We start from the raw sequence: 23,422 nt of genomic DNA on the forward strand, positions 1-23,422 counted from the left end.
ATATGGTCCTACCAAGGACATATTAATAATTAAATATTGTGGAACATTAGTTCAAACAACGTATAGGGTGTGAGCCAGATGACGTCTTTGACAGCCACCATGTTACCATCTGTGCACTGAAAAATAAATGACTGTGTCTTCTGCCAAAGCATCAGTGACTGATGAGGACATCACATAACTGCATTCACATAAGTTATTTGAACAATGTATGCACCAGGAGAAACTTGCGCTTCAGACACTATTGCTGTCTTTTGGTAACGAAGGGAATGTTTTTCATTTGCTATTGACTTCTATAAAGTTAGCTCAATAAATATTTTTCGTACTGTCTCCTATACAGAAAGGGTACTTATATTAGTGTATGGTTATCTCCTGATATCATTCTTGTTGTGTTACTAGATCAGTTCTACCTGCTATGTAATGATTGGTGCAAATCAATGAAAATAGGACTAATTTTTTATATTCTTTATTTTAAAAGAAAGGGAAAATAATATATGGAGCTTACGTTGTTACATATCTGTAGAACTATAGAACTGGAAGCTTCATGTTAGCAACTGTACCAGTTGCTGATGGTTGTTCTTCCTGGCAAGCTGACGGGGTGTATTCCCCTCATCGTCCCTAGCCTCCATGTTGGCTCCAAACTCCAGCAGCACAGTCGCCGCTTGTAAGTGGCCTTCTTGCGCCGCCCAGTGCAGCGGCGTGTATCCCGATAGATTTCTGATGTTGGCGTCAGCAGAGGCCCTCATAAGCAGCCTCACCACAGGCGCATGGCCAGCACTTGCGGCTGAGTGCAGAGGCGTGTTGTGCCTGATGTTCCGGGCATTCACGTCTGCTCCACTCTCCAGTAGATACGTCACCGCTTCCTCGTGTCCCTCCCACGCTGCCCATTGCAGAGCGGTCCTCCTGTCGTCGTCAATCGACCCCACGTCTGCCCCCGCTGCTAGCAGAGCCCTCAGCTCTTCCGTTTCACCGCCCTGAGCTGTCTGGATAAGCCTCCTGCCTTTCTCGTCACGAGAAAGGCTCCTGTACGAGTCACAGACATTATTACACTCTACCATTAGACACACAGACGCGCACACACACACACACACACACACACACACACACACACACACACACACACACACACAAGAAAATTGAAGAAAACTGTCAGATATGTGAAACTGTAACATTCAGAATCCGTCCAGTGACAAATTTTAAAACTACAAGTTTTCCTTTGTTAATATAGAGCGCTGAAAACAATCAGCATATAAGGTAGCCCTCATCCACTTTCCATTAAAACTTCCTACATTCCTTCTCACAATTAATTCAGTTCTCACATTTTGACGTAATTAGCTCCAAATCGTGATTTCCTTTGAGTTCAGGATTTTATTGTTAAGCAATATCTTATCTTCGCTGAAACGTACACATAATACAACGAACACCAGCTGCATGGGTCCATAATTCATTCTGCCACTTAAAAAGGAAATACGTGAAACAAGTCTTGACTCTAGGTATTTGAAGATAATATCCCTACAGTGTAGCAAAAATTTCAGTCCAGTTGTATGTAAGTTTATCGATACATCACTAATTAGAGAAAATTAGTTTCATTTATTCAAAATATTTAATATACACTCCTGGAAATTGAAATAAGAACACCTTGAATTCATTGTCCCAGGAAGGGGAAACTTTATTGACACATTCCTGGGGTCAGATACATCACATGATCACACTGACAGAACCACAGGCACATAGACCACAGGCAACAGAGCATGCACAATGTCGGCACTAGTACAGTGTATATCCACCTTTCGCAGCAATGGCAGGCTGCTATTCTCCCATGGAGACGATCGTAGAGATGCTGGATGTAGTCCTGTGGAACGGCTTGCCATGCCATTTCCACCTGGCGCCTCAGTTGGACCAGCGTTCGTGCTGGACGTGCAGACCGCGTGAGACGACGCTTCATCCAGTCCCAAACATGCTCAATGGGGGACAGATCCGGAGATCTTGCTGGCCAGGGTAGTTGACTTACACCTTCTAGAGCACGTTGGGTGGCACGGGATACATGCGGACGTGCATTGTCCTGTTGGAACAGCAAGTTCCCTTGCCGGTCTAGGAATGGTAGAACGATGATTTCGGTGACGGTTTGGATGTACCGTGCACTATTCAGTGTCCCCTCGACGATCACCAGTGGTGTACGGCCAGTGTAGGAGATCGCTCCCCACTCCATGATGCCGGGTGTTGGCCCTGTGTGCCTCGGTCGTATGCAGTCCTGATTGTGGCGCTCACCTGCACGGCGCCAAACACGCATACGACCATCATTGGCACCAAGGCAGAAGCGACTGTCATCGCTGAAGACGACACGTCTCCATTCGTCCCTCCATTCACGCCTGTCGCGACACCACTGGAGGCGGGCTGCACGATGTTGGGGCGTGAGCGGAAGACGGCCTAACGGTGTGCGGGACCGTAGCCCAGCTTCATGGAGACGGTTGCGAATGGTCCTCGCCGATACCCCAGGAGCAACAGTGTCCCTAATTTGCCGGGAAGTGGCGGTGCGGTCCCCTACGGCACTGCGTAGGATCCTACGGTCTTGGCGTGCATCCGTGCGTCGCTGCGGTCCGGTCCCAGGTCGACGGGCACGTGCACCTTCCGCCGACCACTGGCGACAACATCGATGTACTGTGGAGACCTCACGCCCCACGTGTTGAGCAATTCGGCGGTACGTCCACCCGGCCTCCTGCATGCCCACTATACGCCCTCGCTCAAAGTCCGTCAACTGCACATACGGTTCATGTCCACGCTGTCGCGGCATGCTACCAGTGTTAAAGACTGCGATGGAGCTCCGTATGCCACGGCAAACTGGCTGACACTGACGGCGGCAGTGCACAAATGCTGCGCATCTAGCGCCATTCGACGGCCAACACCGCGGTTCCTGGTGTGTCCGCTGTGTCGTGCGTGTGATCATTGCTTGTACAGCCCTCTCGCAGTGTCCGGAGCAAGTATGGTGGGTCTGACACACCGGTGTCAATGTGTTCTTTTTTCCATTTCCAGGAGTGTATAATAATGACAGTATATCAGCGCTCCCTCCCATCCATTAAAACATATTATGTATGCCCTGCTACATGCAAATTATCACATTTGCAACCACATAAAGCATCCACTGGGAGAATGTCCATGCAAATCTTGACAATCATACAGCCAAGTTCACCCAGATATGGACAGACAGGAAAGTGCAATTGTGCCTCTCTCACCACGCACACTCACTCTCTCTCTCTCTCTCTCTCACACACACACACACACACACACTCACACACACACACACACACACACACACACACATGCACGCACACACACATGCACGCACACACACGTAGACACAAATTTTAAATAGGTTCTTCTGGTTTCCATTTATATAAACCCATCAGTAAAACATATGGACTCTGAGAGTAAACCAAAATTTTGGTGGATTTCCATAATCCAATCACCTCATCACTGCCGCGTGACAACTAACTGCAGTGAGCCTAACAGACATTATCTACATTCTAATATCACGAATCGTTTGTTACATGTGCTTACAAGTGAAGTGCAGCAACGTATATGTAAATCAAAGACAGTTAAGAACATAGTCGTTTGCTCATTCTGCCAGGAGGAATGTTACAGCCGATAAATCCAACATCTACAAACCAAACCATCAGTTCTTTTACTGTAAATTTCATTACTAAATGCAGATGCTGATGTCACTAATTCACCTCGAAATGAGTTAGCACAAACAAATTCATTATGGGCTCATACAGTTCACATATTCAAAATGAATTTAGAGTTCTGAAAATTATGTGGAAGGCTTGTTGAAGTTTCTATCAAGTGGCGATATAGTCACTGTGAATTTTGGAAGACTGTGCATTGGTCATGCCTGGAGGTACTTTGAACCCCACAGCCCTCTCCTATGTGTTGCCTTGTTGGAGGTGATACAACTTTGGCTGCCTCTGGAGTGTGCACCAGTTTACATGGAGGCAAAATATGACATGGAATGATAACAGAGGCAGTATTTCATTTTAAAACACACGAAGTAGTGACAGATGTGAAAGCCATGTGTAATGATCCTACAAATGTGGGTAAAGCTGTCAATTGTGAAATCACACACACTCATATGGAGCAACAAAGGTGATTTACACACAGACATCCACCAATGCTGTTCTAATGGTCATCAGTTGAAAAGTAGTTGGGATCAGTGACGTCTGTAGACACTTTGTCCTCCATGTTCTCTCACTATTACAGTGATTTTTCTTTGCTCAGAACTTAAATTAGCAGCTCACTGCCTCATCATTGCTTTCAACTCTACGACCCATGCTTAGCTCATTCTGGAAGGATGAGTTAGTGGGAGCCATTTTGTATGCTGGAATGTTGGTGTACGTATTACAGTGCGTGAAAGTGACTGTAAAGGTGAAATGTGATTCTCTGAAGAGCTGCCACATGACACCACACTGTCTCGTGAGTGGCATTCCTTCCACTGATAGCAGTCGATACGATGTAGCCCTTCTGGACAAGGCATTGAGTAATCACATGTGTGAATAAGGAGGCATTCTTATCTCCTATGTTCCAAAACGTTTCAATTTCTTTCTCCTATCATCATCATTATTTTGCTCATAAACTACACACATATCAACATCATTGACAAGAATAGTTCTTCGAAAATATTGTGTAAGAAATAAGAGAGCTTCATTTGATGATAGCTGGCAGCACCAAGAGTCTTATGAGAAAATATCATTCATTTATCATGTGTTCAATATGTGAAAAGGCACCTTACATAATGGAAAAGTAAATGAAATGAATCAAATGCACTGATATGAAATGATATCATTGCAAACTGGGCACCAGAAATGTAAAGAAACTTTGGAAACAACTGAAAATTCGTGCCAGACCAGCACTGGAATCCTGATTTCCTATTTAGTGCCAGTACTTGCAGTACCCATTTCTTTCAATCTTTCACTTTAACAGATAATAATGAGTTCTTTATTCCTGAAGCATGTGTATCTTCTATTTTCCTTTTCGTTACTTAGGGTAAGATTGATAGTTACAACTTGTTTCAAGATTGAGTCTCGATTTAGAATGCATGCCACTTGCTCGCCTGATCAAAGCAATTTTTTCCATAATGCAGCTTTGTAAAGCAATTAGTCTATTAAACATCATTACATGTATTGCAGATGTAGACTTGATAAAATGAAGTACAATTTCTCTCTGGCAGCGATCGTATCACTAATTATGTTATGTTGATAAGAAAGTCGTGCTTTGGGGCTACAACGCCATGAAGAGATACTTGGCTATAGAATTGTGGTTTTGTGTAGTGTTTTCTTGTCTTCTATGATGTCCAGCACCATTGCTTGAGCTCCAGTACCTGCCTCAAGTACCAGTAGTAATTCTGGGTGCTGTAGTGTTGTAGTACCAAAGGCAGAGTTGAACATTTTGCCACATCACACTAAGCAACATGCCATTGCCCATGTTCTGTTAGCAAATGAGATGGATCGTGGAAGGACTGCTGTAAAATAATTCATTTTACTGATGGCATATGCATTCATGACGATTAATTTTTTTTGTCTCATGAAAAATTCTTATATCATGGTCGTTCATCGTTGCAAGCATTGCCTAAAGTTTACGCTCCCAGTTAACGGAAACCATATCTCTGTCATCTTAAAGCGGTTCATTTTTAGACTATTAAAAGTAACACCTGAAACCGTCAGGTGAGATTTTTTGTAATTAATTTTTGGTTATGTCACTTGGACATGTGTTAAAATTTATCTGCTCTTCCACATATCTTGCTTCTTGCTGATGAGCAAACTGGTTTCATGTGCATATTCGTGACATATTGTTGTCATGATGGAAACAGAGATTTATTGTAATGTTTTGGGATGGTTTCCATGCCAGTTATTCGTAACGTATATCACTATCAAATCTGGCTTATTATTGACAAAGGTGTCGTAATCTGCCTGTTAAGAGCATGTTAATGGAGATATCATCCATTATAAAGTTGTGCATCATCTATAAACCTTCTTGTAGTTAAATCACTCCTACATGTTGCCAAAGTTCACGAACATTATGGCTACATCTGGTTTGTCGATAAGATGCAAAATACAATTGTCTATTTTTTTGAATAGATCATTCGAGTAATAAATTTTGATATACTGTATTGGTAGACATCTTGATTTTTTTCAGTAATGGTTTTAGTCCGCTATGTATAACACATGCTCACTGATTAATGTTTGTCTACAATATTGCAGTGATAATCTTTGTTCTTTTATGTTAACACCAACGACCCATCCACAAAATCTCTAGGAAATATTGGTTCAGCTGAAACTGTCAGTCATCAACAATAAGTGCTCATTAAACTTCACAGTCATTCCATCAACGCTTAATGCTTTATTTTTGAAGATGATTTGATCATCTTACAGATTTGGTGTTTGGTGAAAGGGAGTAGTACGCTGTCATTACATTCTTCAGTAATTCTCCCGTAACAAAAGCCTCATGCAGTGCTATTGTTCTTTGAATTCACATATTTAGTGGTAAAACGTGTAAAAATTAGTTGTATAATTGCTTCCCATGCCTGGCACTGCGATATATTCCGTCCCAGCCAGTTAGCTGTTCTATTGGTGATTAGTTTTCTCTTTTATTGTCATGATCAATGAGAAAAGACAATGTGGTCTTCAACGTACTTGCCTCACTTTGTTAAAATCATTACGGCATTTGTCAGGTTAATGCTAAAAAAATCGTACTGTGTGCTGTATCTGTTGATATTGGCTGCAGAGACGCGCAAAATGATATTCTGTCCTTTTTTTTGCCATGCTGTATATTCATTTGCGTACTCCATTAATGTCCACCTGATTTTGGATTTTGCATAAGTTAGCCCACCAACGTATCCAATTTTGGAAATGCGTTTGCTGTGTCACAAGTTGCCTGCATTTATGAAAACGCCTGTCTCAAAAATCGCTCGTGGAACAGAGTGACCTGAGAAAGTACTTGGCCATTTCTGGGTCAGGTGTACCAAGACCTCAGTTTGCAGGCGCAAACCACACACTCTCATACATACACACTCTCTCATTCTCTCACACACACACTGTCTTTCCCACTTTCTCTCTGACTCCCACCCATCCACCCCCCCCCCCCGACCAACACACACACACACACACACACACACAGATATATATATATATATATATATATGGAGTTTGTTGTTTCATCTTTGGAACAAAATGTAACAAAGATTCAGCATGGCATGGATTCAACAAATCTCTGGTAGGGCTCTGGAGGTATATGTCAAGTATGTATCAACTCACAGGTCACAAAACTCTCATTAGTGACAGGCCGGTGGTTTATGGGCATGGAGTTGGGGCCTCACATGTGTTCCATTGGGTGCAGATCAGGCAGTTGTTGTGGGCAAGACAGCAACCTGAGTTCACCACAAGTCCCATAGAAAGTCAGGAAATGTCTCCCATTGCCTATTGCCCCGGTGGCTACGTCCATAAACACTGCATGTTTACAGCAGCTGCCTCACTGACACGGCTTATCCAGGCATGACCATCAATGAAGTGTGATTCATTCGCCCATGTGACACATTTACACTGGCATATTGTTCAGTCTCTATGAACCTGTGCCCAACTTCATTTGGTCAACATGTGAATACGTTGACATCATCTTCCATGTTCAACAACGTGCACTGAACAGTGTGCTCCAAAACTCTCGTGACTGCTCCAGTACTGTAGTCAACAGCTCTGCCATAGATTAACTCCTATCATACTTGACTGAGTGGACAAGCCTCCAACCTCCATAGTCTGTGATGAGACCTAGGCACTGAACACCTTTTAATTCACTCACAGTTTCGCTATCCTTTAGATACTTTCCATAGATGCCCAGGATAGTAGCAAGCAAACAGTCGATGAGCTTAGAGATATCCGAAATTCCCATTCACATGCGCCAGATTATAACAATCTGCCATCTGTCAAAGTTATTTAGAATATTGGATCTCTCGTTTTGAGGCCCATACTACCACTAAAATGAGTACTCACTAGCCTCTGATCTGCTTATACACTTTCACTATCGTGTCATGTGCCCACAACACAGCCAAATAGCATACATTCTAGTGGTGGCCAGTGGTCACGTTTTGGTTCCTCAGTGTACGTATATATTCAATCCAATGTACTTCTGACTTGACGGATGTGTAAGTGTAATGGTCATGTACAACGCATTAAGAAGAGTTATTAACTACTTAGTCAAATTAAAGTTTGATTTCTGGTGCAATCTGAAAATTCAAACAACCAGCACATCTTTAATATGAGCACACAAATTAACTATGTATTGTATAAAGAAACTGTTCCCATTTACTCTACTTTCCATTCGAGGGAGCGCAATAATATTGATTAAAAACGCACCTTTGAGCTGCGCCATTACGTCTCTCCCGCATTTTAATCGAGGAATGCTTTACAGTTTACTTCATCTTTAAATACCGCTGCAGTTCTATCCACATCATTAACAAAACTCCTCCTTCATACAGCCATGCACACAAGCAAATGTGCAACAGCGAACGAAAATTCTCTCCATTGTCTATCTGATGTGGGTGGGCAAACTGCGTTCAATCGCTTTCAGTTTGCATTCACCTGTACAGCTTCCAGCGAACCATTAACTAAAGTTGACGTCCTCTTTGCTTCGATGCTAACAGTACAGAAAGGTTCTACCTGCTGTGTTGTCTACTTTCAGTTTATGGCATGAGTTGTCTGAGCTATGGAGGCTATGAGGACAGCCCAGCTGGACCGTAGCTAGAAGTTACTGGGGCCAAAGTAAAGGTATTGAAGCCAAGAACTGCATTCAGCTTCGGAGTAGGGGAGGCATCTGACACAATGGGAAGGGAATGTTCTATGCGAATAGTGCACACCAGGGTCAAATGTACCGTGTATATATGGGCAAGTTTCAATAAGGAGTGTGTGTGTATATGCGCTTTTAGATTTGGAGAGTTAAAGTAACCTGATTGGCTTCGTATAGGATTTGTAGACTTCCAGTGCTTGAAGGTGGCAAGACGTGAGTGTAGTTGGGGAATCCTCAGCAACTGCAATCACTCTATCTGGTGCCCATTCTTGTAGCATCAGAAGGATAGGATAGAGTGCATCCAGTAGTGGATTAGAGTTAGTTAAACACAAAGGCAATGGTTCACTCCATTCCATTGTCCAGTCTTCATTCATGTTTTGGGTGCTTCCAGAAGGTGACACTAGTCACACATCCAAGCAAATTTTTTGGCCAAGGCCTTGGCACAAGTAACGAGTTTTACTACAGATTGTAACTGTTATGAATACAATTGGGTTCCTTCCGGATTGTCCACAGGAGCCACATTGTTATCCAAAGTATATTGGACTAGGTGCTTTTCCAAATTCAAGAGCCACTGTGTTTACCTTGACCATACTTTGTAAGAGCTTTGACGACTACTTACTGCATATTATAGAGGTCCTGCAGCAGCTCAGGGAAACTGGCTTCACAGTCAAACAATCAAGAGTATGATTTGCTCAGCTAGAGATATCTTTCTGGGAGTACCTAGTTTATGAATATTGATGAAAACTGACCATTCACTCTTGACAGCCGCTCCCCTCTCACCCAACAAATGTGAAGGAGCTGGTTCACTTTATCGGGATGACGAACTTTTTCCATTGATTTGTGACGAGTTTTGCGCAATTGGCAGATCCACTTAATGGTATGAGACAGGAAAGGCCTCTCAATACTTTGTCTTTGGGAGGCTAAACAGCCTTAACGAGAGCATCGGTATTCGCTGAGCCAGATTTTAACTGAGGTGTCATAGTGCAAACCAATCCATCGATGTCTGAAACGGCTGTGGAACCAGTGGGGGGGGGGGGGGGGGGGGATAGGGTGTGAGGCAGTTGCAGTGCCACATTCTTCCAGGGCGCTGATCCCTCTCTACGCAAAACATTCTTTCTATGAAGTTAAAGCATTTGCTGTATTATTTACAACAGAAAAAATTATCTAGAGCATCAGCAATTTAAAGTGGAGACATAACCAGACGCTTGGGTGCAGGCTGGGCCGCAGTGCGCTGGCCATATAGCATGATGGGTATTCATTCGGTTGTCAACTTTTAAATTTACTGTTAGACATATTCGTGGTAGTGATAACGTTGTGGCCGATGGAGGTGGTAGAATCTTTGAAGAATGGGAAGAGTCCTTCCCAGAGGAGGAAGAGCGTTTGCCAGAAGAGCTTATGGGTGCCATTTTGACTGAGCGTCTGCTATTATTCAAGGATGTAAGGGAGCAACAGGATGCCAATACACCTTTAGTCAGCTAAAGGAACAGAATAGGAAGAGTAAAGTAGTTAGGCCTTATCTTTTAAAGACGAATGTCTTCCGTTGCTCAAGCAGGGATCCTGGTGGCGACTGTACTGTGTTGGCTAAGGATTTAGTACCACTCTTGTATAATACTATCACAAGACACCAGTAGTAGAACATTTCCATGTTCAAAACCAGGATGAAAATAAGTGAGAACTTCACATAGCCATGTGTATTGGAATGACCAAACAAGGTACTTGGTCTTGCCAAGAATTGTTAGCATCTGATGTGATAAATGGAGAAATTGTACATCGATTATGTGGACCCATTCCCATGGTCACAAGAGTGCATCTGCTACATACTGGAGTGTGTAGACCCCCTTACATGGTTGAGCTGGTTGATCACGACATGAGGTTTGATGTCACAAAATAACATCAATTCCCATCAGACCATCTTGAGCACATTCGGGTCCTGTAAGGCAGTGGTTACCGACAATGAACCGAATTTCATTTCCATGAGATTTAGAAAATTTCGTTTCAAAGTCAGACAATGACCACCCTGTGTTTTCTGAATCTGGGATACTCAGAAGGTTAATCGCAACCTGCTGGCAGCTCTTATCACATACCACCGTGAGGACTATACATGGAGGCATTCATTATTGTCTTGGTCGGGATACGCCTTCTATACAGCAGCACACAAAACTCATAAGCAGGCTTCAGTTATCATCATATTAGCGTTTAAACTCCACAGCCCACCCTATTGAATATGTGGTCACTGAACGCTTTACTGCTGAGCAGATCGATGCTGAGCGAATTAGAGACAAATGGAAAAGCGTACATAAAAAAATTTCAAGTCCACCCATGATAGGATGGTGCAGAAATACTATGCTGGAAGCCTGCCAACCTCACTCCATGGAGCAGGGCGTGGTTAAAAGATTCAATACAGTGAGCAAGGGATCAGATTAAGTGATGGGGAAGCTGTTGCCCAGATCTGTGGAACTGACACAGATCTTGCCTTTAATGGCACCTTTTTCATAGGGGATATGCATACAAAGTAAACACTGAAAGTACCTCTATCTCAAGTAAGACCAATCCAGGAGGGAACAATAACACAGAAAACATATTGGCTATAAATGCCAAATGGGGCACAAGAGCTATGTTTTGAGAGCGTGTCCTTGATGGAGATGTATCTCCGTTTGTTTCATGTTAATTCAAGCTACTGGTGTCATCTCAAGTAACTGAAGTGTCAGTAACTGTTGTGATTGTACACCTGTGTTTTGTATGCACCACTTAACAAGGCTACTATTTTAGGTTTTTATCTCTTACTTCTGTCACGGACCTCAGGTTATAGTGGAGGGGAGGGTGACGGTACCTGCCGACATCAGGTGCACAACAGTTTGAAAACACCGCAGCCAACCACGGTGTCGCAAGAGCACATAGCTGGAGGTAGCACCTAGGCTGCTGTAACAAGTGGGGACGCTGCAGCACCTGCACAGCGGTGTCATCTTGACAGTGGGGTCTCTGCGTGCGGCAGTGAACGAGTAAACATGACCACCCGAGATGGAGGTCGCAGGAGGCAGCTCGGCAGGGCAGTCGAATGATGTTTATGTCACTGGCTGTGCTGACGATCACTGAGAATTGTTCTCTTGGGATTGTTACCGATTTGAATGAGGAAGTATTAAAGACGCATGAATCTGGGAATCTTGTGGTCCCAAACAATTCTGAGTGTTGGTAAGGTAGTGTGTATGTGCTCACTGACATCTACCTGTTCCTTCGTCCCATAGTTAATCGCTGACGTCTCCACTGGTTGTGTAGTTGTGACCTGATGCCAGCCCGTGAGCTGTCTCTAGGCAAGACACTTCTGCAGCTAATCACAAGAGGGGAGAAAGCGTAGTGCTCGTGGCTGGTCAGGTACAGAGGGTATGGCTTCTACATCTACATCTACATCCGCATCCATACTCCGCCAGCCACCTGACGGTGTGTGGCGGAAGGTACCTTGAGTACCTCTATCGGTTCTCCCTTCTATTCCAGTCTCGTATTGTTCGTGGAAAGAAGGATTGTTGGTATGTCTCTGTGTGGGCTCTAATCTCTCTCATTTTATCCTCTTGGTCTCTTCGTAGGAGGGAGCAATATACTGCTCGACTCTTCGGTGAAGGTATGTTCTCGAAACTTCGACAAAAGCCCGTACCGAGCAACTGAGCGTCTCTCCTGCAGAGTCTTCCACTGGAGTTTATCCATCATCTCCGTAACGCTTTCGCGATTACTAAATGATCCTGTAACGAAGCGCGCTGCTCACCGTTGGATCTTCTCTATCTCTTCTGTCACCCATATCTGGTAAGGATCCCACACTGCTGAGAGTATTCAAGAAGTGGGCAAACAAGCGTACTGTAACCTACTTCCTTCGTTTTCGGATTGCATTTCCTTAGGATTCTTCCAATGAATCTCAGTCTGGCATCTGCTTTACCGACGATCACTTTATATGATCATTCCATTTTAAATCACTCCTAATGCGTACTCCCAGATAATTTATGGAATTAACTGCTTCCAGTTGCTGACCTGCTATATTGTAGCTACACGAAATGGGAACTTTCTTTCTATGTATTCGCAGCACATTACACTTGTCTACATTGAGATTCAATTGCCATTCCCAGCACCATCCCTCAATTTGCTGCAGATCCTCCTGCATTTCAGTACAATTTTCCAGTGTTACTACCTCTCGATATACCACAGCATCATCCGCAAAATGCCTCAGTGAACTTCCGATGTCATCCACAAGGTCATTTACGTATATTGTGAATAGCAACGGTCCTACGACACGCCCCTGCGGCACACCTGAAATCACTCTTCCTTCGGAAGACTTCTCTCTATTGAGAATGACATGCTGCGTTCTGTTATCTAGGAACTCTTCACTCCAATCACACAATTGGTCTGATAGGCCATATGCTCATACTGTGTTCATTAAACGACTGTGGGGAACTGTATCGAACGCCTTGCGGAAGTGAAAAAACACGGCATCTACCTGGGAACCCGTGTCTATGGCCCTCTGAGTCTCGTAGACGAATAGCGCGAGCTGGGTTTCACACGATCGTCTTTTTCGAAACCCGTGCTGATTCTTACAGAGTAGATTTCTAGTCTCCAGAAAAGTCATTACACTCTAACATAATATGTGTTCCAAAATTCTACAACTGATAGACGTTAGAGATATAGGTCTATAGTTCTGCACATCTGTTCGACGTCCCTTCTTGAAAACGGGGATGACATGTGCCCTTTTCCAATCCTTTGGAACGCTACGCTGTTCTAGAGACCTACGGTACACCGTTGCAAGAAGGGGGGCAAGTTCCTTCGCGGACTCTGTGTAAAATCGAACTGGTATCCCATTAGGTCCAGCGACCTTTCCTCTTTTGAGCGATTTTAATTGTTACTAAATCCCTCTGTCATCTATTTCGATATCTACCATTTTGTCATCTGTGCTTGTATACAGTCACGCAGCCACTGCTCGGTTAACGTCTTTGTTCAGGGCTGCTACTGTTTTGAGCTCAAAGGGCAGCGGGACCTGTGAATGGTTCCTGTTGTATTTGACATCTGGACATATCTTCTTTACATATGACACCTTGCCCGTGACACACCCACCTCATTCCTTATTGGTAGTTGGCCAAATTTGTCTTTTCTTGTGGAGCAGTTGTATGTGTCTCGTGTACCTAGTCACCACGGTGTCAGGGCACCTTAACTACATCCTGTTTATTCTTAAAATGCAGGAGTAGCCAATGGCGGTGAGAAGAGGTGATTGGTAGTAGTACGAGACTGGGACGTTGTTCAGATAACAACTGAATCTGGAGCTTGACCAGCGTGTGTGCTTTTGAATTAAGTCTTGGACAAATTCTAGTTATTTGCAGTTTTACTTGAGACTTTTGATATCTAGCTTCAGTGCAATTCCAGTAATAACTGTGGCTGGAGCTTGAGCAGCATTTAGCCCAGTGAGCTAAACCTCATGTTCATTTCCGAATATTATAATCGTTGAAACTGTGCTTTGTAATCTTGTGGCAGACCACTGCGTTTTAAAAATTTTTAATAAGTAGCGTTACTATTAAAATTTAGATTAAGCAGGTGCCTATTTTATGGAACAATTGTGTGTATAATTGGAGCTGGGTTTTTTGCGAAGTAAAGATGATCTTAAAACGTGTACGTATCTCTCAGCCGGCCGTTGTGGCCGAGCGGTTCTAGGCGCTTCAGTCTGGAACCACGCTACCCCTACGGTCGCAGGTTCGAATCCTGCCTCGGGTATGAATGTGTGTGATGTGCTTAGGTTATGTTAAGTCCCATAGTGCTCAGGAGCCAATTTTGTCTCTCAACCTAGGACTACCGCTCCCCAATGACCACATCTCCTACGAAATTGAGTATCTCCGATTGCTAATAACTAGAGTGTTTCGTTTTTTATCCTACTTCTGAGGTACCTTCAGTAGTTTCCATATGAGTAAGTGCTACGCAAATATGCATGTTGCTCTGTTTTTTTTTTTTTTTTTTTTGCAAACTGTTCCTCACTGTTCATTGCTTCTAATATGTTTCCCGATGGTTTCTTCTCATTGGTTTTTTGCTTCCACTTATTGTGTCAGTTGTTGCTGTGTGATAAATTCGGCAAATTTCTGTTGACTGGTTTCCTGATATAAGTTCAGCATAAGCGTTGTGTGTCTTACATGACCGTCGGTCGAGGTAGATCTACTACTGTCTACCTATGCTGCAAGAGGTTTTTAAATGGATTAACAGGTAGCAGATGTCCGCAGCTGACCATCCTAGGTAATCAGACTATGAATTCATTGATCACTGTATCAGAAGGACTGTTTTCTTAAGCCCATTCATACACTTGTTATGCTATTATCAACATTAAAATGCTTGAATTGCTGCAGTGTCTCTTCCTGTTACTCCTGTGTTACACACACAATAACTTGATGCATTCTGCTCTGACTAATGTGAAAACGCATGTTGAATAGTGTCTCTGTTGTTAGTCGTTGGCCTGTGTAATTATCGATCGGGTACAAATTGCACAGCATTTGACTTCCATTGTATTGACTTAATAAAGAAGTCATGTTGTAAACATAGCAGTTCACTATGTGATAGATATCGGTGAATGAATTTTTCATTCTGCAGCACATTGTGCGTCTATATGAAAAAACCTGGCAGGTTAAAACTGCGTGACAGACCAGCATTCGAAACCAGGACCTCTGTCTCCCACAGACGAGTCCTCTACAGGCTGAGCTACAGACGCGCAACCCACGCCCCGTCCTCACTGCTCTGCTTCCGTCAGTACCTCATTTCCCGGCTCTGGGCACTATGGGACTTATCCTCATTTCCTGTCTTTGAAACTTCACAGAACCTTTCCTGCATAAGTAGCAGGATTAGCGCTCCTGAAAGAACAGTTACTGCAGAGGCATGGCTCAGGCACAGCCTATGGGATATTTCCCGAATGAAGACGTCCCTCAGGCTTTGGCTAACCCATGTGCGCGCAATATCCTTTCTTCGAAGGGTGCTAGTCTTGCAAGTTACGCAGGATAATTTCTGTGAAGGTTGAAAGGTATGAGACGAGTCACTGACGGAAGTAGAGCTGTGAGGACGGGTCGTGAGTCGGCGTTGCATAGCTCAGTTGTTGGAGCACTCGTCTCTGGAAGGCAAAGGTCCTGGTTTCGAATGCTGGTCTGGTACAAAGTCTGAATTGGTGAGTAAGTCTCTGCCTATCCTATCACCAGTCTCTGATTTCCAAAAATTAAAGTGAACTTCAGGATGAATTTACACAAGAAATGCCACATGATGCCCGATATACATAACGCTCGCGTGCCAACGAAGCTCGATCCACTGCAGGGGCCTGAAACTGAGTCTCCACTCAATCACGTCCACAACAGGATTTGCTGGATTCCCTGTTTCTTATGAGCACGAGTATGACTGCCATGCAGCAGGTCCGGGTTCAATTCCCGGGCAGGTCACAGATTTTCTCTGCTCAGGGACTGGGTGTTGTGTTGCCCTCTTCACTGTGGTTTTTGGGGTAAGTTCCTATGGGACGAAACTGCTGAGGTCATCGCTCCCTAGGCCTACACACTACTTAATCTAACTTAAACCAGCCTGCGCTAAGGACACCCATGCCCAAGGCAGGATTCGAACCTCCGATGGGGTGAGCCGCGCTAACCGTGGCAAGGCGCCTCACCATTTCATCCTCAGTGACGTGAAAGTTGCCCAGTGTGGTGTCAACTGAAGAGACTTGCAACTCTCTGGCCGAATTTCCGCAACTGCGGACTTTCGACCATTAACACCGTATGATTATTTCCTTTCATTTTTCGTCCTTTAATCCATGATTTTCGAACTCAGCCAGCAGATCTTCTCATACGCATTCCTTGTAGTAAGACAACCAACAGTCCTCCAGTCACTACACTTCCCGAGTGATGTTATTCCTACACACCACAATTCTTCATTCGTATAACGTATGAGATGTGTTGAATAACAGTGTAACAAACCCATTATTCCACACCCATTATTCCACACCAAGATACATAACCATGAACTAAAGGAGAAACTGTATTAGACATACGAATAAGAAAACTTTGGGAAAAGGATACGGTCTGTATATTACAGTGTGTTACAAAAAGTTACGGCCAAACTTTCAGAAAACATTACTCACACACAAAGAAAAGATGTTATGTGGACATGTGTCCGGAAACGCTTAATTTCCATGTTAGAGCTCATTTTAGTTTCTTCAGTATGTACTGTACTTCCTCGATTCACCGCCATGATTTCATACGGGATACTCTACCTGTGCTGCTAGAACATGTGCCTTTACAAGTGCGACACAAAATGTAGTTCATGCACGATGGAGCTCCTGCAGATTTCAGTCGAAGTGTTCGTACGCTTGCTCAACGACAGATTCGGTGACCGATGGATTGTTAGAGGGGGACCAATTCCGTGGCCTCCACGCTCTCCTGACCTCAACCCTCTCGACTTTCATTTATGGGGGCATTTGAAAGCTCTTGTCTACGCAACCCCGGTACCAAATGTAGAGACTCTTCGTGCTCGTATTGTGGACGGCTGTGATACAATACGCCATTCTCCAGGGCTGCATGAGCGCATCAGGGATTCCGTGCGACGGAGGGTGGATGCATTTATCCTCGCTAACGGAGGACATTTTGAACATTTCCTGTAACAAAGTGTTTGGAGTCACGCTGGTACGCCCTGTTGCTGTGTGTTTCCATTCCAGGATTAATGTGATTTGAAGAGAAGTAACAAAATGAGCTCTAACATGAAAAGTAAGCGTTTCCGGACACATGTCCACATAACATATTTTCTTTGTTTGTGTGTGAGGAATGTTTACTGAAAGTTTGGCCGTACCTTTCTGTGTTGTTGTTGTTGTTGTGGTCTTCAGTCCTGAGACTGGTTTGATGCAGCTCTCCATGCTACTCTATCCTGTGCAAGCTTCTTCATCTCCCAGTACCTACTGCAACCTACATCCTTCTGAATCTGCTTAGTGTATTCATCTCTTGGTCTCCCCCTACGATTTCTACCCTCCACGCTGCCCTCCAGTACTAAATTGGTGATCCCTTGATGCCTCAGAACATGTCCTACCAACCGATCCCTTCTTCTGGTCAAGTTGTGCCACAAACTTCTCTTCTCCCCAATCCTATTCAATACTTCCTCATTAGTTATGTGATCTACCCATCTAATCTTCAGCATTCTTCTGTAGCACCACATTTCGAAAGCTTCTATTCTCTTCTTGTCCAAACTATTTATCGTCCATGTTTCACTTCCATACATGGCTACACTCCATACAAATACTTTCAGAAATGACTTCCTGACACTTAAATCTATACTCGATGTTAACAAATTTCTCTTCTTCAGAAATGCTTTCCTTGCCATTGCCAGTCTACATTTTATATCCTCTCTACTTCGACCATCATTAGTTATTTTGCTCCCCAAATAGCAAAACTCCTTTACTACTTTAAGGGTCTCATTTCCTAATCTAATACCCTCAACATCGCCCGCCTTAATTCGACTACATTCCATTATCCTCGTTTTGCTTTTGTTGATGTTCATCTTATACCCTCCCTTCAAGACACCATCCATTCCGTTCAACTGCTCTTCCAAGTCCTTTGCTGTCTCTGACAGAATTACAATGTCATCGGCGAACCTCAACGTTTTTATTTCTTCTCCCTGGATTTTAATACCTACTCCGAATTTTTCTTTTGTTTCCCTTACTGCTTGCTCAGTATACAGATTGAATAACATCGGGGAGAGGCTACAACCCTGTCTTACTCCCTTCCCAACCACTGCTTCCCTTTCATGTCCCTCGACTCTTATAACTGCCATCTGGTTTCTATACAAATTGTAAATAGCCTTTCGCTCCCTGTATTTTACCCCTGCCACCTTTAGAATTTGAAAGAGAGTATTCCAGTCAATACCTTTTTGTAACACCCTGTCTATTTCCCATAAAAGTGCGACTGAGTGAATAAGAACTGAATATAATTCTCACTGGATCCACCTTCTCCGATTTTAGTTTTCTCCACATTATAACTTAATAACTACAAAAAAGCAGTAATTTTTCGTGATAGACGTTACGTCCTTTGTGTAAAAATTGAGAGAAAATTGAATCAGTTTTTTACCGTTAGGATTCGTTAACGCACCAGCTGTGCACATACATTGCTGCAACTCACCGCAAGCGAGACACTGCGGCGTCATCAGGTGGGAGGGTGTGCCGGGAAGACGTGACTGGTGCGGCTGCGGCAGGTGTCCGGGCTCTGGTGGTGGGCCCCTCCTCTGCAGTCGCTGGTGTGCTGCAAAGAGGGAGACAGGGAGAGAGACAAGGTAGGCGGGCGTGTTCTCGTGGTGGCCAGAGGGCTGCATACCACAAACAATACTGACGAGCAGTTGTCTACATACATACACTATTCGCCATTAAAACTGCTACACCACGAAGACGACGTGCTACAGACGCGAAATTTAACCGACAGGAAGAAGATGCCGTGATATGCAAATGATTAGCTTTTCACACAAGGTTGGTCCCGGTGGCGACACCTACAACCTGCTGACATGAGGAACGTTTCCAACCGATTTCTTATTTACAAACAGCAGTTGACCGGCGTTGCCTGGTGAAACGTTGTTGTGATGCCTCGTGTAAGGAGGAGAAATGCGTACCATCACGTTTCCGACTTGGATAAACGTCAGATTGTAGCCTATTGCGGTTTATCGTATAGCGACATTGCTGCTCGCATTGGTCGAGATCCAGTGACTGGTAGCAGAATATGGGATCGGTGAGTTCAGGAGGGTAATACGGAACGCCGTGCTGGAACCCAACGGCCTCGTATCACTAGCAGTCGAGGTGACAGGCATCTTATCCGCATGGCTGTAACGGATCGTGCAGCCACGTCTCGATCCGTGTGTCATAAGATGGGGACGTTTGCAAGAGAACAACCATCTGCACGAACAGTTCGACGACGTTTGCAGCAGCATGGACTATCTGCTGGGAGACCATGGCTGTGGTTACCCTTGACGCTGCATCACAGACAGGAGCGCCTGTGATTGTGTACCCAACGACGAACCTGGGTGCACGAATGGCAAAACGTCAGTTTTCGGATGAATCCAGGTTCTGTTTACAGCATCATGATGGTCGCATCCGTGTTTGGCGACATCGCGGTGAACGAACATTGGATGCATGTATTCGTCATCGCCATACTGGCGTATCACCCGGCGTGATGGTATGGGGTGCCATTGGTTACACGTCTCGGTCACCTCTTGGTCGCATTGACGGCACTTTGAACAGTGGACGTTACATTTCAGATGTCTTACGACCCGTCGCTCTACCCTTCGTTTGATCTCTGCGAAACCCTTTATTTCAGCAGGCCGCAGCTCGTGGTCGTGCGGTAGCGTTCTCGCTTCCCACGCCCGGGTTCCCGGGTTCGATTCCCGGCGGGGTCAGGGATTTTCTCTGCCTCGTGATGCCTGGGTGTTGTGTGATGTCCTTAGGTTAGTTATGTTTAAGTAGTTCTAAGTTCTAGGGGACTGATGACCATAGCTGTTAAGTCCCATAGTGCTCAGAGCCATTTGATTTCTTTATTTCAGCAGGATAATGCACGACCGCATGTTGCAGATCCATTACATTCTCCAGATCTCTCACGAATTGAACAATTGAAAACGTCTGGTCCATGGTGGCCGAACAACTGGCTCGTCACAATACGCCAGTAACTACTCTTCATGAACTGTGGTATCTTGTGTGAAGCTCCATGGGCAGCTGTACCTGTACACGCCATCCAAGCTCTGTTTGACTCAATGCCCAGGCGTATCAAGGCCGTTACTACGGCCAGAGTTGGGTGTTCTGGGTACTGATTTCTCACGATCTGTGCACCCAAATTGCATGAAAATGTAATCACATGTCAGTTCTAGTATAATATATTTGTCCAATGAATACCTGTTTATCATCTGCATTTCTTCTTGGTGTAGCAATTGTAATAGCCAGTAGTGTATGACAGAGCACACTCCACCAACAAAGGTAGTCAGTCACTCAACATGAACCACTTGGGGCTCCAAAAGGACTAATCAGTTTCTACACTTCTACATATCCTACTGCCATAGCTTACTATGACAAATAAGAAATTGTTCCAAATGAAGCACAAACTAACAACAAATATAAGGACAAAGTAGTTGCCGGAATGACAGCAGAGTTATTAGACAGGAAAGGTCAAACATGTCACTTCAGCCAATGATCAATCAGGAGTTAGCAGTGCAGAAATCAGGCTGTCCCACGTATTTGAATGTAAATTATATAAACGGCACTACGTGGTCTAGGTTTAGCGCTTTTGATTAACAATCAAAATGTCATCGGTCCTGCGTTCTAAACCCGCCTGTCTTTAAATTTGGATTAATAATCAGCATTGACGGCTAACGACTTCTGGCATAAAAAGTAACCCTCGCTCTGCCGACGGCCTTATAAAAGGGGGCAGAGAAGCAAACAGAGGTTCAGGTGGGAAACTGCCCCTAAAGGAGGAAGAATCAGCAATGATCAACGGCCTGAGGGTGGAGACGGCAACGGAAATCTCTTCTGTAAGGACACACAATGTGTATCCACAGGACATGTGGCCTGTAACTGAAAAATTGTCATCATGATCTCTCCACTGGCAGGAGATTCCAGAAAAGTCTCCCATTCGCATCTCCGGGAGGAGCTGATAATGAGAAAAGACATGAATAACCAACGGAAGGAAACGTTCTACGAGTGAGGGCGTGGAATCTCAGAAGCTTCAAAGTGGTAGGGAAGCTTGAAAATCTGAAAAGGGAAATGCAAAGGCTTGAGCTAGGTACAGTAGGTATCAGTGAAGTGAAATGGAAAGGACAAGGATTTCGGATCAGATCAATATAGGGTAATTTTGTAACGTCCCCTTAGAAAAATTGTACATGACTGTGCTTAAACTGACACACAATATTTTTAGCTCAACGCAATCTGACTTTCAAAAATCCCTACAAAAGAATGGCCCTGACTAACATTAACCTATACGTTTCACAAATCACTTACCTCACAAAAATCGTGCTTACTCGAACTACTGCAATACAGCAAGCGCCACTACTGCCAGCTAAATAAAAGATTCAAACTACTGAAGGCACTAACTACGAATAGGCATAGTTAGCAAATGAAAGATTTTGATAGAGAACAAACAATGTATTTTGTCCATTACGATTATCCGGGCTGTTATGCCGTGGCCGGTTATGAATTCTGTGGTGATTCCCAACAATGTATTTACCTCAATAGTGTTCAAAAGTCATAATGTATATAGCAGTTCATGACATCCAGTCTTACAAATTTCATAATTCTGCCATTTCTCTCCCCACATCCACCACTGCTGGCGGCTCACCTCCAACTGCGCAACGCTACACGCTATTAACATCCAGCTGCCCAACACTACAATGGCAGACAACAATGCGAACTAGCCACAGACTGCACACAGCACAGCCAGTGATTTTCATCAGAGCGCTACGTGGCGTTACCAATATAAAAAACCTAAACAGCCTACTTACAATATCAACAGCACCACAAATGGTAAAACGGGTCTAGGATTCGTTATGAATACGATGGTGGGGCAGAGAGTGTTTCCTGAGAACAGTCCAGTGATAGGTCTATTCTTATCAGAATCGACAGCAAACCAACACCGACAACCATAGTTCAAATATACATGTAGACGTCACAACCTCAAGAGCTGTACGGTATATATGAGGATATTGGAAAGATAATACGGTACATAAAGGGAGATGAAAGTCTAATAGTCATGGGTAATTGGAATGCAGTTCTAGGGAAGGAGTAGAAAAAATTTTACAGGAGAATGTGGGCTTGAGACAAGGAATGAGAAGGAGAAAGACTAAGTGAGTTGTGTTTCATCTAGTAATAGTGAATATTCTGTTCAAGAATCACAAGAGGAGAAGGTATATTTGGAGAAGGCCGAATGATACTGGAATATTTCAGTTAGAATACATCTTGGTCAGAAAGAGGTTCCAAAATCAGATACTGGATTATAAGGTTTACCCAGGATCAGGTATAGACTCAAATCACGATTAGTGGTGATGAAGAGTAGGCGGAAGTTTACGTGATTAGTCAGGAAGAATCAATATGAAAGAAATGGGATAGGGAAATACTAAGGAATGACGAGATACGCCTGAAGTTCTCTCAGGCTATAGATACAGCAGTAAGGAATAGTTCAGTAGCCAGTACAGTTGAAGAGGAACGGACATTTCTAAAAAGGGCATTCACAGAAGTTGGAAAGAAAATATAGATACAACGAAGGTAACTGGGAAGAAACTATGAGTAACAGAAGAAATACTTCAGTTAACTGACGAAATAAGGAAGTGGAAATTGTTTATGGAAATTCAGGGATACAGAAATACAAGTCGCTGAGGAATGGAATAAACAGGAAGTGCAGGGAAGCTAAGAGGAAATGGCTGCATGAAAAATGTGAAGAAATCGAAAAAGCAATGAATGTTGGAAGAACTGACTCAGCATATAGGAAAGTGAAAACAGTCTTCGGTGAAACTGAAAGCAAAGGTGGTACCCTTGAGAGTGCAATGCAGAGAAGAGAACGGATATGTGTAAAAAACAGAACACATTGAAGGCCTGTATCAGGGGGAAGATTTA

General features: G+C 43.9%; 1 protein-coding gene across 1 annotated transcript in view; it reads right to left on the reverse strand.

Moving 5' to 3' along the window:
* Nucleotides 1-520: 520 nt before the first annotated feature.
* LOC126108707 (poly [ADP-ribose] polymerase tankyrase-like) overlaps nt 521-23,422 on the reverse strand; it is a 36,305-nt gene continuing 13,403 nt past the window's right edge. Inside the window, exons 2-3 of the mRNA XM_049914024.1 lie at nt 18,966-19,085; nt 521-1,020 (exon numbers count right to left, since the gene is read on the reverse strand). Coding sequence (XP_049769981.1) covers nt 540-1,020; nt 18,966-19,085 — 601 coding nt within the window. The 3' untranslated portion in view covers nt 521-539. The remainder of the gene's footprint in view (nt 1,021-18,965; nt 19,086-23,422) is intronic.

Source organism: Schistocerca cancellata, chromosome 11 (genome assembly GCF_023864275.1).
Source record: "Schistocerca cancellata isolate TAMUIC-IGC-003103 chromosome 11, iqSchCanc2.1, whole genome shotgun sequence".
Taxonomy (NCBI): domain Eukaryota; kingdom Metazoa; phylum Arthropoda; class Insecta; order Orthoptera; family Acrididae; genus Schistocerca; species Schistocerca cancellata.